The 19,602-nt window shown below is 37.3% G+C and overlaps 1 protein-coding gene across 2 annotated transcripts in view; it reads left to right on the top strand.

The window, feature by feature from the left end:
- Positions 1-19,602, top strand: part of EXT2 (exostosin glycosyltransferase 2) — a 74,002-nt gene that overhangs the window by 37,367 nt on the left and 17,033 nt on the right. For both annotated transcript variants that reach the window (XM_066321059.1, XM_066321060.1), the window contains exons 9-10: positions 6,244-6,433; positions 18,785-18,951. In XM_066321059.1, coding sequence (XP_066177156.1) covers positions 6,244-6,433; positions 18,785-18,951 — 357 coding nt within the window. The remainder of the gene's footprint in view (positions 1-6,243; positions 6,434-18,784; positions 18,952-19,602) is intronic.

The raw sequence follows: 19,602 nt of genomic DNA on the forward strand, positions 1-19,602 counted from the left end.
GGCATTAGTTTGACTTATTTTGGCTCAAAATATTAGTAAGACTGTTGCCTGAGTATCTTCACCAGAGTGTCGATCCAGCAGTGGTACAGGAGGGCGTTTTTCCAGGAGGGAATATAAAGTATGCAGAAGATAAATGCATATACGGTTAATTCCATACTGAGTCCATTGCACAGGGGATGTGATCCAAGCAGTTTCATGTGTTTTTATGGGCTGACTGAAGTCTGTTGGCCTTTCTCAAGAAAAAAAAATGTTATAAAGTGGATTATTTTTCTACTTATTCATTGCCCTGTTGAGGAAATAGAAGACTAGTAGGATATAACATGCTAATATGTTATGGAATAATACTTTGAATAAAAATGCACTATGACATATTTCCTCCTTTCAATGAAGAGGAGCAGATGATGTTTTTGGGACCTGAAATTCACTGCTGGACTACTTGAAGCCTTAATGTCTCAGGCAGTCTTTTGTTGCAAGCATGGGTGTTTGATGTCTTTTGTATTTTTTGGCCCAACCATTATCCATTAGGCAGAGGCAATCAGTTACGTCCAAGTAAGCCAGAAAATGACTGATTCTACGGTGTGCATTTTGATCATTACCAGTTTGGTCTGGAGTAGAAATAATGACTTGAGATTGAGATGTGATCTGTTACCTTCAATTAAGTACTTTGTTATGCGCTAATAGAGGTAAATTACTTCCTCACTTATGCTTCGTTGTAAATTGCTAAAATTCTCCTCTTCGCCTTATACCTCACTGATATATGTGGGTTTCTGAAAAATGAGTAAGACAGGTTTTTTTCAGAATTCTTCAGCTGTTTTTGTTGAAATTCTTTCAAGCCTGTTTATAATGTAGACCTATGAAACATTAGATGGCTTTTTTGTCAGGGGCTGCTTTTGAGCTCTGACCTTGGATGATACAGACCAGAGTTTAATAATCACTTGAGAATATCAGTATGCGAACAATAAACATACCAGATTTCATTTCTTCCAGTGAGGCAGAAAACAGCACCATCATTTGGTGTAAACTAAAATAGCAGAATTATCTTAGTGCCCAGAATGCCATTCATTTAGCAAAGCCTAAGATGTTCATTTACAGAACACTTTGTGGGTCCTGCCAATTACTAGGCACTTGACACTTGTTAAAAAATTAAACTATCCCAAACATCTTTGACTAAATTTTGTAGTCCTCAGTCTACAGATATTTCTACTGTTATAACTGTGCTTCCCTCCTAGTACCATTTGTCATCTCCAAAGCATTAAGCAAATATTAACATACACTTTTTTATCTACTTGTAAATGAGAACAAGCTAGCACCTTTCTGGGCAGTGGCTATCTGGTGTTTTTTCCATTGAACAATATTAGATTTCTGTTTCTGCTGTATTTTCCAGCTACTTGTTTGATGGTTTCAATCAGCTGGATCAAATCTTGCTTTATTTATTATGCTAGAAGACAGATATTATTTTTTATATTAAATTTCAGTTTATTGATTTTTTTGTTTTGGTGTTGGTATTACAGACTGGTTGAATATCCCACATGTACAGATGTAAAAATTGGTATTTTTGTGTCAGTATGAAACATGAATTAGCAGCTGCTTCTTAAATTTACCTACCCAGAGATTAGGATATTTTTCTTACACAGTGGATTGTTCTACTGTAGATGGAAGTTCCTGTCTCTCTTGTAGTTATTTTTTTTTTTTTGTGAGGAAGGTTTATGATGTTTGTTAAGACATGAAATGATGGCCACTGCAACTTCATTTGTAATTCTGTTGGGTGTAAGCACATTGGTTGGTTCTGGACAAGTAGGGAGGGTTAATTCCTTTGGGTTTGCCCTGTGGCCACTTGAGGATGGGAAGCATGATGAAATACTTTCTCAAAGTATTGAATTGAGACTCACCATAAATAATTGGAGAAAAATAGAATAAATCAAGGCTTTTTTTGGTCTGGTAATTCATAATTGAAACCATATTAAGGTTAGATTGATTTTAAGAACAACTTAGCTGAAAAAGCCTTAACCACAGTGGCAAGGGATATGTCTCTGGTTTTGCTTAGATGTATAGGACTGCTCAGCTACTAAGTTCAACACACTACTGTCCTTACCTCTGTGCTTTTAAAAGACAGTGAGTTGTTGTTCAGACTGTGCGGTTTCACTAATATGTAGTTTATAACAAGCAGGCTAGGTGTTGAAAATAAAATACACATGTGGGAAAGCTCACTGTCTTCTTCATGGGAGCAGTGAAATTTTATTCCTCGTAAGTGCTGTTGCTGAGTTTTCCTACTAAATGATAGCTGGGAAGTTCTTGGTTCTTCTTGGAACATCTTACACAGCCTTGTTTTCCCAGAGACCATTCTGTGATGATGTTTCTCATGTGTCTGATGTACCTTTCTTCAAGTCTCTTTCAATGGTGGAAAACCAGTCAAGAAATTTTGGAATAGAACAGAGTCTTTGTTATCTCTGATGCTTTACCAGTATCTTTGAGGCTCCATAGAATTTAAATATTAAGAGTGTCTATTTCTCAGTCCAGTTGTGTTCATTGATGTCGTGAAGCTTCCCTCCCATCTCCCTTTTGTACCCAGCTAAGAAAGGTCTGTTATAAACTAAGTTGAACCTGACGACTCTACATCAAGTCCAGCCTGAAGCCTCCTACATCATGAGAATTCAGGTCCCTTGATGCATCGCCCCTAATGTATTTATTTTTCCTGAAGTAGAATCAGGTTGTTTTTAATGATCAAAGGAGGTCATTAATGACCAAATGACCAAATCAATATTTGGTCAAATGACCAAATATTTGGTCAAATTGATTTGGTCAAATCAATACAAAAAGCTATAGTAAAGGAAGATGCCTTGTTTCTAAGGCATTATTGCATATGCACACTTGTAGAAAACATGCACAGGACAGGTGTAGCAGTCCAATTCATTATGTACATACATAACTATTCCTGATTTCTCTCTTCCAGCTTCAGGCTATTCCCAAATTCTCACTGTCACTCACATTCCAGTACTTTGGATTTTCATGTGAACTGCAAAGAGCTGTCAAACAACTGAGACTGTGAGACTTAAGCGACATGAAATTACTCTTAGGAAACTTAACATTTCAATCTGATCCTTTTTGCCCATAAAAATGATTCACAGCAAGTAACCTATTAATCTTAGATTAATTATCCTGGCTCTTCTAATGATATTAACTGAGAGGGTGACAGTGAAGGGTTGTCTTATCCTTGGCTGAGTGTCAGCACTTTGTCAAAGGAAGCTGATGGATGATCAATCTATTGTTGCTGTTTGCTCTCATCTCTGAGAGTGAAAGTTCCTGTGAATTTCTGTCAAGAATGTTAATAAAGATGGGAATGGAGCAAATGTGCCTTCATCACTTGGTTGCTTGAGCAGTGACTGGGAGGATCCATCCCTATGTCATTAGCCATTTCATGCTTTGCTGCTATAATGGAGATTTAATTAGGTTGCTGTTGTATTAATTGCCTGTATGGTTTGCTTTTCCTAAGCAGAAATCTGGAAGACTTTAGCAAATTATGGAGGCTTGAATTTGCCTGATTTCCTGCAGAAAGTGGGGTCAATAGGTCTCAGACTGTAGACACACTCTTCAGGCAGGCAGCAGGGGGTTGGCTCTTAATGGCACTTGAGAGATGCTTAATTGCCTTTTTGAAATGTTTTTCTCAAATGAGAGGCATGGTTCTCCCATCCATTAGTGTGTGTGTCTACGGGCTTTTCCCTCCCTCCATCATCCTTTAGTAGGTGCAGAAGCAAAATCTCCTTAAAAGTTGCCTTATTTTTCCTACGTTATGACCAGCAGGGGAGAATTTTCATGCTTTTCTGAAAGTAGTAAAAGTTGGGATTTAAGGAATGTACCTAAAGTTTAAGTTTATAAGAGAAATTCATGACCATTTTAGGTACATATGCATGTGCTTGCATACATATGCATGATATATTTCCTTCTGTAAGTACCTAAAATAATCTTGGATTATGGGAAAAGAATAATCCTTTCCAAAAGATATTATAGCAAGCAATTTGTTAGGAAGTGCTTTAGACAGAGAGAAAACGTTTCTAGAAAAACTTCAAATCTAGGTAGCAATTCTCACCCATAAGCGATAAATAAAACTTTGTCTGCAGATGGCTTTACCAGTTACTTCTTGTAGGATAGAAACGTAATATTTTCTTGGCACTCTGATTATGATGTTAAACCTCTGTTTCAAGTATTAATGAAAGGAGGTTTCTGAGAGTTGTGTTAAGAAGCTGCTTGACATTACCAGGGTCATTTGGATAATAGCAGTCTTGGGGTGGGGGGTTGTGTGGAAACAAGTCTGTAGTAAAGCTTTAATGAGGTGGATTATGCTCTGGCAACATTTAGGTTGTGATTTGCTGTAGGAATTATTGAAGCTACAGCAAAATCAGAGGGCTATCCCCATCTGCCACTAGTCATCTCGTACAAAGTATGTACAAAAGCTTTAATTTTAGAAAATGTAATAATCTGAAAGCAGATTTTTCTTTGCACATATCAGTTCCTGAAGCAATGGACGTTTATTTTCTGAATTACTAAGTGTGCTTTCACAGGTAGCCATGTCCCTTTCATGAACGCAAGTTCCATATTGTATCATTACTGTTTCTGCATTATCCTATTATTCTTCTAGGGTAAAAACTAGAACTTTGTGTTTTCCATTAGGATCCTCACAGTTTAAGATGAATGGTGCTTTTACCAGACCTGATAAAGTGTGTGTAGCTGAAGGCCAGTCTGTCTTTCCAACTATTTCAGGAAATCTACTAAAACATATTACTCCTACCTGACAGGTCCTTGCCTGGAACATACTCTTACACCATCCTGGACAAAAGAGCGTGCCAATGCTGTGCTTAACTTTTCTGCCTCACATATTTATCCCCTCTTCAGTTTTGATTTGTTCATAGAAGGAAATCATATTCACATCATATTTTTTTTCTCCTTTACCAAAATGGTCAAAATGTTAGGACGTCTTTCAGTAAATAGATTCTTTATTCTCCTCATCCTTGAAGTCTTGAATAGTTAGAGGTGTCTAACCATGAAACATGAGGAAAGTGATTGTTGGGTGTATAAAGTTAACCAAAGACTAAATAGGGAAACAGAAAATTTCAAAGTTTTACTTCCTACAAATATGACCTTTGTAAGTCTGAGTCTGTAAAACTTGCTTTACTCCTGATACAAGCAGGCTTAGCTGGAGAATTTCACAGTGTTTCTGTCAACTGCTGGCAGTTGCTAACCTCTTACGAGTATTCATTGTTTTTACAGGCTAGGATTCAAAACTTCCTTGCAAAACAGTATCACTTAGTTTCTGTTTTCCCAACTCCCCTTTTCACCTTGTCCCAAAGGGTTTGGTTTTTCTCTTTGCTTCTCTGTCCGACCCCTGCTTGGAATGTCAGTTGGAATGGAAAATTTAAGACTAAAATGCTGATGTTTTCATTCTCGTCAAATGGTCCCTTCACTGCTTCTTCCCCCATGTTGTCAGCTCCAAAGAGGATTGGCACATTTGGTGGGAATTTAGTTGTCTGTCTTGTCTTCTGCCATCTGGGCTGGCTTCCCTACGCTGTGTATTGAAGTAAGACCTTTAAAGTCCTAAAAGGGATGCCCTAGTTAAAATTCACAAGGAGCGGATAACTCTGAAATTCATCTTTGAATATCATATCTTTTAGATTTTTTTTAATGTAATAGATGGGTTTTTTCTACCATTGAACAAACTTTGTGGAAGCTAGTACATTGCTCCTCTTTTGTATCTGCTTTTTCCCTTTTTGCTTAGATGCACATTTTATGCCAAGTTTATGGGTTTGTTCCTTTGGTTTTGTTGTTGTTAACAATTTTTCACTCTGAAATTGTAGTGCTGATTAAGTTTATCTTTGTTTATTGAGTCCTGACTATAAATATAAATGTCTTGAAATAATGATTAGTAAATGAGAATTGAGCCATGCTAGCTGCGATCAATTTACCTTGGTTTTCCTTCTCCACAAATCTATCTACCTCTTCCACTTTAGTTTTTGCCTTTACCCCTATTTGATTGCAACATTACAGCTAGACAAAAATGAAAATTGAAATAAGAAAGAGATTGGAATAAAGATTTTGAGAAATTGCTGAAGTCAGAATTGCAGAGTGAGTCAACCTGTCTGATCTGAGCAAATTGCAAATCTGAAGCTTACATCCTGGCTACATGAGTTACTCCTTACTGTGGTAATTCACTTTAATCAAACTGGTTTGCTGTTTTGTTGTTTTCTTTCACAGAAATGGAGCAGTGTGAGCAACCCACTCTTCCTTCCACTGATCCCACCTCAGTCCCAAGGTTTCACAGCTGTAGTTCTGACCTATGACCGAGTGGAGAGCCTTTTCCGAGTTATCACCGAGGTGTCCAAAGTGCCTAGTCTATCCAAATTGCTCGTAGTCTGGAACAACCAGAATAAGAATCCACCAGAAGGTAAAAAGCCCATGGGATGGGTGGTAATGGAAGGTGAAACTGGGCATCACATGTCTATTGACACCTGTTACAGATTGACCTTTCTTCTGCATCATTTATATTAAAGAAGTGTTTCATGGTTCTTTCAAAACAATATGTTTGGATATTTTGTGACAAAGTGTTTGAAAGTGAAATAAGAGAAGCCAAAGCAGATAACAAGAAAAACAGCATACCAGTGATTGTGCTGTTGACTTCTGAATCAAAAGTTATAAATACAATATTACAGAAACATTTCTGTCTTTAAGATTTTTGGAGGGAGTAGTAAGGAGAGGCCTATTTTTGGTCTGTATATACTTGCTTTAAATTCTCTGTAGACAGAATTTCATCACAGTTTATATACTGCTGCTACTGGACTGTTTCTAGAGCAAATGTGGTTCAGCAAAGTAGTTTGAATGCTTGGAGCTACAAAATAAATGAATATTTTGTTTGATGAAATAAAAATTTGGGACATTTCATGTATCCAAAATGGAGTTTCCATACCCCTAGAATATCTTGTGAAAATGCTATTGCTTGCCCAGTAAGACAAATACATAATTACTTGTTTTAAAATATCTCTGCTTGCAGCACATATGGTGTACTGTGCTGTGCTTTGTAGTATGTGAGTGAGTCTGGTGTCATCTGGGTTTTGAATTGTTTTTTAATTTGTGGTTATTTTAAAATGAAGATTCATTCACAGGCATTTTCCCAAGTTATTTATAGATGTAGATTTTTTGAGCAAGGTTTGTTTTCAAAGATATATTAATTACTCCAGTGCTGTAAATCACTCAATTATTTAATTTTCAGTAGCTGTGGTGTACTTTGCCAACCTGGCATACTGCTGGCTGCATCCCCTTGTGTCAGGATCTCAGTCTCAGGCTGCCCAGTCCTCACAGCTTGCAATGCCTACATTTTCAAACCCGAGATCCTTATCCCATGTTTTTTTGGCTCCTTCCATCCAATGGCATTGCATGCTCCATGGGCTGCTCTGTGTCTGACCATCCCCCTTCTTCCCCATCCCAGGCTTCCTGCCTCACAAGACCGTGCTGCTCTTCATCTTTTCCCAGGTCCTCAGCTGGAAACACAGGTCCTGACATTAGTGAATTCCAGTATGAAATTACCATGGAATAAATGTGAGGTCTTACCCCATGGAAGGGAAGCCAGCTAGGCTTGGCCTTTGGTAATCCTCTCTAGTGCTAGACAGACTCTCCAATGCTACTCGTTTTATTTCTGTTCCCTAGAGTAACTTTCTTCAAGGTCTGAACACCAGTACTAAAATCCTGAGCATTGTGCTAGGCAATTAAACCCTCCTTTTCTCATTCTGGATTAAATACTGTAGCTATAGCAGCTGTATATGAGCCTGGTTCCTTTGTGCTGTACATATGGATTTGTCATTCTCATCTGAAAATGTGGTGATTTTGTGGGACAAGAAATGTTGCCTTCTAGGAAAATGTGTTTAAAAAAATGCTGTATTGTGGATTCTTCTGTCTTCTGTAGTGAATTAAGTGTGTTATTAGGATTCCTCACTTTATAATTCTCTTTCCAGAGGCTTCAACTGCTTCTGTGTTCTACTCTTCAAGGTTAGTTATTCTGCATAGCAGCAAGATGCAACATAGAAATTATCCCTGACCACTTGTCTCAATTTACCGTCTCCTAAGAGCTTCTGAGAGCCAAGCTGTTGCTACTATTTACTTGGCTCATTTGCCATTTTGGCATCTTGCTGCACTTTAAAGCAGAGTAGCTTTATTGTTTACATTAAGAAGTGTTCTTTATTACTTCTGGGCTAAATACCTCAAGTTCAGTCATGTTTTAAATGTTTCACAGTCCTTTAGAGTAAAAATTGTTGTGTATAAATTGATAACAACAGGAATTCTTGCAGTAAGCAGTTCTTTTCTAAAAACAAAAAGGCTTACTGATAATGCTTACAGTTATATGATCACTGAGTGTGGGTGGATTCAACCTAAATGAATTGTTTCCACATTTCCTTCAAGTAAATCTGAGATACAGGAGAGTTGAAGCAAATAGATCATTACAATGACCTTTTCTTTTCAATCATTTTATTAATCTTGAAAATTAAAATGTGTTTAATTTTTTCTGCTTCTACTACTGCCAAGTCATAAACTAGTTAAAAGAAAAAAAAAAACAACTCAACTTGTGGAGCTTAAAATTGTGGACTTGAGAGCACAGTTGAGAGTATAAGCAGTTTTGTCCTTGCATTGGCCTAAGCATTGCATTGAAGTGAATAACTATTTGTTTTTATTGTCTCTTGTCCCTTTATTGCTGTCACAACCATTGTAATCTCTTGGCCTATGGCTAGAGAGAGGTCAGTTTGATTAAATGAACTTCTTTTATTCCAGATCCATGCAGGGCATTCCACTTGGCTCTTCAGCCAGTCTCTCGTTCAGTCTATTAGTGATCCTAATCCTCAGACTTCAAAGCTACTGCTGTTTATAGCCTGTTAAAGCCAGGAAGTTTCTGATGGATTAGAACTAGGAATGAGTTTGAAGTTTGTAATGTGCACCACTGTCACTGATAAAGTCTAGTTTATTACCCTACAGTAGTATCTGCACTTTTATGGCTATTCATTTTTAATTGGTTGTAGTAAAGCAGAGGCACTTAACCTTCTAGAGCATCAAGTGCTGTATTTCTTGGTCCTTTCCACGTAAGGGACATATTTCAGCACAGGAGCAGATCTTGGCTTTTGTCATTGCAGCCCTTCATGTCTTCGTTTTGTTTTGCATGGGTAAGTGGGAGGGCTGGGTGAAGAATATCCAAATTGCCTTCCTTAGTAAGTATGTGTGCTAAATTGAGAATTGGATTTAGGTTTCCTGGGATGCAGCTGGTAAAGTGCCACACAAGTGACATGTGGCCTTGCCTTTCTTTCCTCTGTCAACACCAGAAAATTATTATAATTGAAAATATCATTCTTATCAAAACAATATGCTATGCATTTGCAGTAATGCCTTTATGTAATGATGCTCACAACTTAGGAGGAAAACCGAATGAAAATTGAGTATAATCTAAAAATTGTAGAAAATTTAAGATCATTAAGAATTTAATGGAGTCACAGGTGGTCACTTCCATTAGTAGTGCTGAGCACCCCAGCTAAGAGGCTGTAGCTGATCTCAGCTGCTGTGCAGTGGTAGCAGGTGTGGGAGTGTGCAAGGTGTCTGGAAAAAAACTTCTTTCAAACCTAGACCTCTCAGGGCAGATGCAGCTCTGATGCAACAGAAGTTTTTTGTTATGCTGACTGATAAAAAAGGTGAGCAGGTAAGAGGGCAATGGATTAATTAAACATTTGACTGGAAAGTTTTCAATCAAATAGCATGTAAAAATATAAAATTGGAGAACTACATGTATGTGGGCTAGATATCAATAGTAATTTCAAGATTGTTTTTTCTTTAGTCTTAAGAGTTTGTAAGGATCATTTTTTAACTTAAGGTCTGAGAGCTATCTGTGGAAGTCTGAACCCATGGTTCTGTGTTTTCTTTAGGGACAGTGAAAAGAAACAAGATAAATGCTATGAGAAACACAGATGTCTTGTGCAAAGACAACAAAGTTTGAAGTTTACACTGTGTTTTTGATGGTAAAAATATTAAATCTTAGATGTGAAATAGCAGAAAGAAAATATTACATACAATGATGATTCTAATCTGGAGCCTTAAAACATTGTTAGCTTGTTATCTTAAGTACTCGATGAATTTAGGGATGTGATCTCTGCTCTCTGTCTTTGGCTGAGTTTTGCATATTTTCTCTGCCATGCATTGTATGCAAGAAGCCCATCAATGCAGCAGTAATATCCGTAGGCCCATAACTGTGTGTATAGTACGAATAGAAATAGTAAAAGCCCTGAAATGTTACGGGGGGAAAAAAATCTGTATTTTCCCTTAATTTACTCTGGATCAATAAAAAAAAAATTGTGGTTCAAGTGCCTGGTGATGGGAATATTTGTGTAGAAATCATGATTTTCTCCATCATGCAAATATTTTTTTCCTTTTAGTTTTGTTTTTCTAAATTGCTAGTCCTGAAATTCAAGAAAATAGTTTGTTATAGCAATTTCCACCAACATTTGTTTCAGGCAAGGAAAGAAACTACTTTGTCTACCACATAAATCATATTACAAGGTATAAATTCATTACTGTTAGTAAATATACAACAAGCTAAAAATCACGTGTGGTAGATTGATTCCTTTTTAGGTTCAGTTTTATAAAAATGAAAAGTGTATTTTAAAGAATGTGTATTTTCTGTTTAGTTGTGGATCCTGGAGCAAAGTTACTGATAAAATTCTTATGTTATTACTGAAAAATAATCTTTGTATTTCTATTTGATGCTGTTAATGGACAACATTGATATAAACAGGGATAAAGAAGGTGAGATTGGATTGCTTTGGATTGCTGTGTCTTAAAGTGTTATCTTAAATTAATAAAAACATCTTTGGTGACAGGTTCGGGTTTTTTTGCATACTGTGCCTTTGGTAGTCAGCACTAGTAGGAATTTGTTTTTTAACTTCTAAGTTTTTAATTAAATTGGCTTCTTGATGATGGACTTAATGCCATTTTCCTTGATTAGCTAGAGAACTAATTAATGGTGATTTTATTCTTCCTTAAGGCATATTCTAAACATTTTGTAATATTACTTCCTAGAGAAATACAGAAAGTTAGCATATCAAAACCATCTTAACAAACTGGGCCTTAGTGTCCTAGAACCAAAGATTCTGTTTTTTTATATTCAAGTGGAATTCTGTGCGTTTCTGTACAACAATACAAACACTGTAATGTGGGTACAAAGCACCTGTTTTGAACTCTGAACGGACTTTTTCATTCAGCCATAATGGAAGGAATTCTGATAAAAGTAGAAGCAACATGCTTGATGTTGTTTCTGACAGTTTTTTGAAACTTCGGACTCCAGCTAAATTCTGCCATTCAGTGTTAGAGACTGCAAAAGTATTAATTAGATTTCATTAGCAATGTTCAATTAGTTGCATTCATGGAAACTACTATAGATAGCTAGAATAAACATCAGATGAGAGCTTGTACAAAAGTTCAGGTATGGGAATTGAGTATGCTGAATGGGATTCTATGCAACTGCAGGTACAAACAGAGCAGGTTTAGAGATGTTTTCTTCCAGTTTTTAATCAGTCTTTGTCTACTTTGCACTACTTCTGGAAAGGATTTTCCTTTTTATATTTCCAAATGGACTACATAGAAATTTTGAGGAGTCAGAGCATTTTATGAATTAATATTCTGGGCCCAGGTTATCACTAGTCATGAGATTAGCTGTTGATTGTTATGGTTGTTAGTCATGATTGTTAGCTGTTGTTACTGAGGTAGGAAAGGAATGATTGTACAAATGTCATTGTATGAGTCAACAAAATGCCACGATTTTAGCCAATAAGTGAATTTCTAAAAATCTGTCATGTTGTTTTTAATACTGACAGGGACTCAGTTTTTGCCATCCAGAGTGTATGCTATATTTCCAGCTCATTATCCTTACCTGCTGCTTCCAACTGCAAATACAACAAACTATCTTCATTCAAGTATCACTTGCTATTTTTTGAACTTGATACTACTTAGAAGTTGTGTTCCAAAAATATTGGTTAGTTCTGTACAGCCACTGTGCTGGTTCTCATTTTCCCTAAGTTGAATGCTGAAACTGGGAATGAATGATTAGTATGTAGAGCAAGTAATTTCCTTTGTAAATCCACTTCTGTCAGCTGACAAGATCAACAATAATGTGTATGCTTCAAAAGGACTTCTTCAGATGTTATTAACTTCCCAGTTTGTCACAAACAAAGATACAGAGAATGGTGCTATTTAGCAACACGATTGTGTGTCCTGGTTCCAGCTGAGACAGGGTTAATTTCTGCAGTCTGTAACACCTCACTGTTCTGTACTACCTCACTCATTTTGAGGGGAAGGGACTCTCTTCCAAGGGGAAGGGCTTCCTTCTGGTCCAGAAAACTTGGTGGAAGGAGCTGTCTGGTATTGTCTGTTGGGCTTTTTTCCATGTGAAGTTTCTTTTCTTGTACCCTGTTGTAAGTACTGTTGCCACTACTGTTCATTTTATCTCATTTCTGTTTCCAGTAAGTTGTTTTTACCTCAACTTGTCATCTTTGCCTCCAATTCTCCTCTCAGACCTCCTGCAGCAGGAAAGAGTGAGAGAGAGTGAGAGAGGCATGTGGTTTGGAGAGTCTTGCTGAGGGCACTGAACTGGGGAGTACCATTCCCAAACCATGGCACAGTGCCATTCTCTTTGAAAAAAAACCTAAAATATTCCATAGAAATATTGCACTCTATTATTTTTGATGATCCCCTTTTATATATGATGTAACAGTTCAGCTCTGAGAAACAGGGCTGGATTTCAGACTAAGAAATCATTTTTTTATATATAAACAATGTGCAGGCTTATGTTAGTTACATTTTCATTACAAATATCAGATCACAAGCCTAGGGTGGTGTGGAAAATGAGATAGGTGAGAGGGTATTCCTTTAGGTTATAATGAAGTTGCTTCTTTCTCTGAAAGAATGAACTGCTGCACTCCCTTCTCTTATTTACATGTTGCATGTGATTCACTGGCAGTTGTATCTGAGAAACATGTAATTAGAGGATGAGACTTTTTGCTGCACTTCCATATGTGAATGTTTTAACTAGGAATGTAACTATGTCACCTTTTCATCCTACAGTTTAAATCATCTTGAAATCATGCTTGAAATTTTTGCTGTGAGATGTGAACTTGGAGGACTTGATGGTGGAGTTGTGGGCTGGCCAGAAACGCAGCCATGTATGTGGTTGTTAGGGTCTGTAAGCCCATTAGAAGAGGGAGCTGCATTGGGCAAAGTGGGGAAACTACTGATTTTGTGTTTAGAGAACCACACACTGTTTTCTGTGGGCTTCTCCAGCAATAAGTGCATCGGTAGTCCTAAATATTGCATAATGCCAGTCGTGACCTGAGAGTCATTACCAGAGAGCAGATATAAGTGTTATTCACTCTTCTCTCATGATAATTTCAGTATGACACACAGTAGGAGGTGCCTGTCATTCTCTTCACAATTCTTACATACATAGGCTTATATTCACTCGAGAACTTTATTTCCATAATTTGCTTCTATTTTCTGCTGAATCACAGAGTCCACACTGATCTTTTCAAAGGTAAGAGTAGTCCCCAGTCCAAACATGCGTTTTACTTTTGTATGCCTAAAGGATCTTGTGCCATGATGTAAGATTCTTAGGCTTCTTTTGTGTTTGTTATACTCTGTTAAAAGTCTGTCTTACTGTAAGAATAAAGTCTGTGCTTTTACCTTGGTCATAACAAAGTCTAGTAAATGAAGAATTTCCTTCATATATGTTTTGCTAGTGCCGAGGTTTCTCAGAACTTTCCAAGCAGTATCTGAAAATTCGAAGTCTAATATTACAGAAGTGGCACGCCCTGTTTCTGATTGCTCTTTAAATACAAATACTTTTCTTTTGTGGTCCTTTAAAATTAATATAGGCAATTTTTAACCTTTCTGATGGATTCTAAAACTTTGACTTCTGAAGTGACTGTTGTCTTTTTTATATATGTATTTCTTTTGGAGTTGCAGTGGCAGAGCTGATCTTTAATACTTGGATCTCTCACTGGAGCCTGCTGTCCTTTATGATAGTCAATTTTGCCCAGGTTGCCAGTTGTTACCCAGGTGTCTTTGTGTCATAACATCTCCCATATGCTTCCATCTCTGTAGGGGCAGCAACCTCCAGTAGCAAGTCAGCCTCTGGGCAGCAAGTAGCCTTGTGCATATTGCATGCTGCAGAGTAACTGGTACCCTAACATCTTACTCGAAGTTTCTCCAAAATGCTTATATTTTCTTTTCATTAATCCAAGGCTAAATTCAGAAACTTTGTATTATGTTTCTCAAAGCACAAATATTTGACAGTAACGTACCCGTTGTTGAGAACTGGTCATTTTGAGAGACTTTCCAAGACCTTTGTAAATCATGTGGATTTAAGAGGATTTGCTGACATCTGAGATGCGTGCTGATTATAATTAGATTACATCTTCATTTTTCATGCACTTTTCATTGCTTTTTCTTCTATAGCCGTTTTTTATCCAAGTGGCGTGTCTGTTAGTAAGCTATCAAAGAGCTGATTTTTTGGAAGAGGTAGAAGTTTATGCTTGTTTTTCTGAATTACTATTTTCCGATCCTAGTGATTTTTTAGTTTAAATTTCTGTTTCAGTATATTCCTATGCTTTGTTACAATTTGGTTGTCATTTTTTCAACATGCAGTAGACATAAAAAGAAGACAAGACTGAATAAAACTATAAAACTATATAAACTTTGATATATATGTGTAAATACAAATTTACAAATGCATGCATACCAAGGGCAATTCTGATTTGCAAGTGAAACACTTGTAACAGTATTTCTGGGATCTATCAGGCTATTTAAAATTATTTTATACTAATCCTGGGGTTACATTTGGATAATTATAGGCAATTATCCAAAGGTCTTTAAGAAGCTTGTAAACATTTCACAGTCTGTATTCTTTATGAGGCAATGACATCTGTCTTTGTGAGGTACCTGTAACAGTCTGTTACCGTTTGTAAAATGGTACTTGTATGTTGTATGGTAAACCAGTAAGAAAGTAGTAAGTGAAATCGAGTACTAATTTGCAATAAACACTTCCAGGCATTCAATGTTGCTGCCTGCTGAGGTTACAATGACTAGTAAGCTGAAAATTTTGGAATTTCAGTGGTCTCCTACTGGAATCATAATTTTAAATTATGATTCATGCAAGGGCTTTTAAAGACCTTACAATGCTGAGAATAAAATGAGCTCATAACACTATAATTGGAATCAATGCTCCATTTTTGTAGTGGCCCCAAGGAGCTTTCTGCATCTCCCCAGCTGGTCGCTGACCATGACTTCCATTGGAGTCCATCAGTCATGGGATATGGGATTGAATCCTTCCAGCTGACTACTGGTCAATATCACAAGCCATTCACATGTGCTAGGGCTAGTGCCTTATGCCTTCTAGTAGAAGGACAAGAGCTGAGTAAAAGAGGACAAGAACATGCATACGTGTCAAATAAAGGCCATAGTCTACAAGACTGCACAGAAAAAAATAGATTTTAGAGACACATTTTCAACCTTACCAGAAAAACCTTGGGATATGAAACTGAATACTGAATGCAAATTTTGCCAGTAAATATCAGTCTGTGTTTCTTCTTTTTTTTTTTTTTTTTTTTTTTTTTAATTTTATTTTCCCTTTGGTCACCCATGCATGCCAATCCTCCTTTCTAATATCCAGCTCCAAGAAAAACTGACTGTTGAAGACTTGCTGTGGTTTGGAAATATTGCTTTGTTTTCCTGAGTGAAGTAGTGTTTGGACTCTGATGTCTTTTAGCAGTGTGCAGATTTGTGGGTGTGGGTTTTTTGAGTGTTTTGTGAGCTGTTAAATCTGAGAGGCCCAATGGCAGTGAGGATATGGACACTTCTTCCTGAGAGCAAATTTTACTTGTACATATGGGAATGAAGCAGCTTCTCTCTTCTCTGGTTCTGTCTTTCTAGTGCAACAGACTGATAATGGAGAGTGCAAAGCTATCTTGGAGTCAGATCTGATTCAAGGTTATAATGGAATTGGAAGTGTGTGCACATAATTGTATTCCATGATTTTGGTGTTTGTCAGCCAGCATTCTTCAGTTCCTTCTGTTGAGAACGATTCCATAATATGATCATGTGTTGTTGTTTAAAAACTTAAACCATTTTCTCAGGTTAGAACTTCTCTTAGTTTTGTCCCTACCGTGGCTTTTTTCATTGACACCTATTTTAACTTCCACTTTTCATTCTCAAAACACAGAAACAAAGATCATATTTCCTTATGCTCTTTTCTGAATTTCTGTATTTGCTCCCCATGTCCTAGTAGTTTTATTCAAACTTCCTATTCTTATCCTGATGACAGTCAACAATCTTACTGTTCATGGTGTTTGGGGCAGACAGTGCAGTAAGACCATCTGGGTTGACCTGTGAGTCATGAGTCACCACATTGCCTTTCTTTTCAGTCCAGTGACTTCTAACTTGACTGCATTTTGTATAATAATACCCAGTCTTGTTAAATGATGAGATGTACAGAACCAACTGTTGTTCTTTTTAACTCTTGCCAGAGGTTAACCGCTGTTACTATTAAAAATGTCTGCCTTATTTGTACTTTGAATTTGCCTGGCTTTAGATTCCAATCATTGTTTTTTGTTATGTCTTTTTCCAGTTTGTTGAAGATACATGTCGTTTTCCTTCTTGTGTAGGTGCTTGTACACGTTGAGCAAATCTACTTTTTGTTCCTTCTTTTAGTAAACTAAACAGATTGATCTCCATGTTCTGCCAAAAGGCAGTTTCTCCTGACCTCAAATAACTCATGTGATTTATTTTGCACCATTTTCAGTGTTTTAACATGGTTTGAAATATAAAAACACCAGAATGAAACAGTATTTTAGCATCTGTCTGCATACAGGTAAAATTGCCCTGCCCTCTGCCCCCATTTCATACTACATGCCCATCTGTATATACAAAAATTTGATTAATCCATTCTGCCACAGGAGTATCCTGAGAACTAACATCTACTCTGCCCCTTCAGTCTGTTTCAGAAGCTGCTTTTAGGGAAAAAGTTGTCTTGGTCCTAGTGTTTCAACTGTGTGTCAAATGTGTCAGTGTGTTTTTTGTTCAAATGCACCTAGTTTACTAAGCAGTCCAGTTGTACAGACTTTAGTAAACTCTGTATGACTTTATTGTCCTCTCTATTTTTCATGTCTCTAGGCTTTGTGTGACTTGCAAATTGCCCTGGAAATGTATATATATTTCAGACATGAAAATTCCAGTGGCTTCAGGCCCAGTATCAGTTCCTCTGGTTTCCACTTACCCCAGAATCAGAGAATGTCTAAGTTTGGAAGGGACCTCTGAAGGTCAGCTGTCCACTCCCCCCATCTCAAGCAGGAACATCTCAAATAGGTTGCAAAGAACCATCTCCAGATGGCTTTCCATATCTTCAATAGGAGAGATTTCACTACCTCATTGGGCAACCTATGTTAGTGCTCAGTCACACTCACTCTGAAAAAGTCTTTCCTGATGTTTGGAGGAAACCTCCAGTGTTTCAGTTTGTGCCATTGCCTCTGGTCCTTTCACTGGCCACCATCTTCTTTGCACCTTCCCTTCAGGTATTTGTATGTATTGGTGAGACCTTCCTTGAGCCTACTCTTCTCTGGGCTAAATAGCCACAGCACTCTCAGCCCTTCCTTGTAGGGGTGATGCTCCAGTGCCATCATTACCTTCATGGTTCTTTGCTGAACTCTCTCTAGTTTGCCCATGTCTCTCTTGCTTTTAATTAAAATACTTTTTCATGAACAGTTGCGTTTGGGATGTATCATACTGTAATAATGACTACTGTTAACCTTTGTGCTAGAAACTGGACATGGTTATGTTACTTCCGTTCCATTTCATTTAGCTTGGTGCTCTATACTTACATCTACAGTTATTCTTTTGCAGGAATAGAATAGGATTTGAAAATTTTTTAGTATGTGCGGAAACTGTTAATGTGACACTTAAGGTGCTACATGTTAAACACATAGGAGAAAATGGAAATTAACCCATTGTAGAGTGAATTGGATCCAGTTTTGTATCTACAGAGGGTTTTGTTGCTATTTAAATCCTTGTTTGACTTGAGAATTTTAAAGTTTGTGTACTCCAGTGCTCTATTCTAATTGGAAGAATGCTGTAGGGCACAAGTTAGAATCCATTTGTATTACCTATTTTTAAATTATCACTGTGATTTAGGAATTTGAAGATGAAAGAAATTGCTGAGACACAGAATCTACTCTTTAGCAATAGTCAACAGTGATAAACAGTTGATATAATAAAATTTATTTTTCTCAGCCCTTAATAGAACTAACATTCTTAGTCAAATTTAGTCAAATTCTTTATGACTCTAGGCTTGCAGTCAGTGATTGTATACTGCTGCTTCAAATTATTTTAGTTGCAGTTGAGTGAAGTATCTTTTCATGCTGTGTGTTCTAAACCAATACATATTATCCCTACACTTGCTCTGTGATGTTGCAAGTTGCTGTTTGGGCGAGCTATCCTCTGTGTAGCTGCCCATGAAGCTCTATTCAGAGATACAGAGGGAAATGTAGCTGAACTTCTGGCTCTTGCCTTCATCTGCTCTTGTGTTTGCCAAACTGAAACAGCTGTAAATTTGCCATTAAGAAGCGTTTGTTTAGATGCAAAGAAGAAAAGCATAAAAGCAGCTAAGATGGATATCTAGACACAGAAATAAAGTATAACATTGAATTCTGTTTCTTTTAATTCTCTCTAGATTCCCTCTGGCCAAAGATTCGTGTTCCCCTGAAAGTTGTTAGGACTGCAGAAAACAAGCTCAGCAACCGCTTCTTCCCTTATGATGAGATTGAAACAGAAGCAGTGTTGGCTATTGATGATGATATCATTATGCTAACCTCAGATGAACTCCAGTTTGGCTATGAGGTAAGAGAATTGTTTTTTTCCCTGGCTCTTAGGCTGTCCACGTCAACATTGTCTATAAAGTGTATATAAAGTGGAGGAAGCACTGCACAGTCTGTTGGTTCAGACCATTGCATCTCTCTTTATCATAACAGTTCAGTGCTGACTGAAATAGTTTTACAGATAATCATTACTTTATTGAAAAACCTGCCAGATAAGAGATTTTCAGTAACTGGCACAGGAGTACCAAGAGACTCCAGAAAATGTTGTAGTGGAATTAGTGTAGTGGAAGCAATCTGAACACTGAACTGCATCCTTCTTAACAGGTTCAGATAAATCAGAAATGCTAGCCAAGTGAGCATGTCTTGATGGACAAGACAAGTTTCAGAGATTAAGTGTTGGGAACAGAGGAGGCCTCTTGAGGGCATGCCGAAGTAAGGGGAAGTGCAGTGAAAAGAGGAACTGAAGATTTTCAAGGAGGGGACACGTGGATCATGTGCTTGAAATGGCAAAGCTTCAACAGCTGCTGTTGTGTGAGGATATGGACAGAAAGAAAGCTTGTCTGAATCAGTTACCTATATGGTGGTACAGAGAGGTGACAGTCTTCATACGTGCCTGACCTGTTTGTTAAAAGTACATTTGAAGCAACACTGTTATCTTCCTTCCAAAACTGTG

Source organism: Sylvia atricapilla, chromosome 6 (assembly GCF_009819655.1).
Source record: "Sylvia atricapilla isolate bSylAtr1 chromosome 6, bSylAtr1.pri, whole genome shotgun sequence".
Taxonomy (NCBI): Eukaryota; Metazoa; Chordata; class Aves; order Passeriformes; family Sylviidae; genus Sylvia; species Sylvia atricapilla.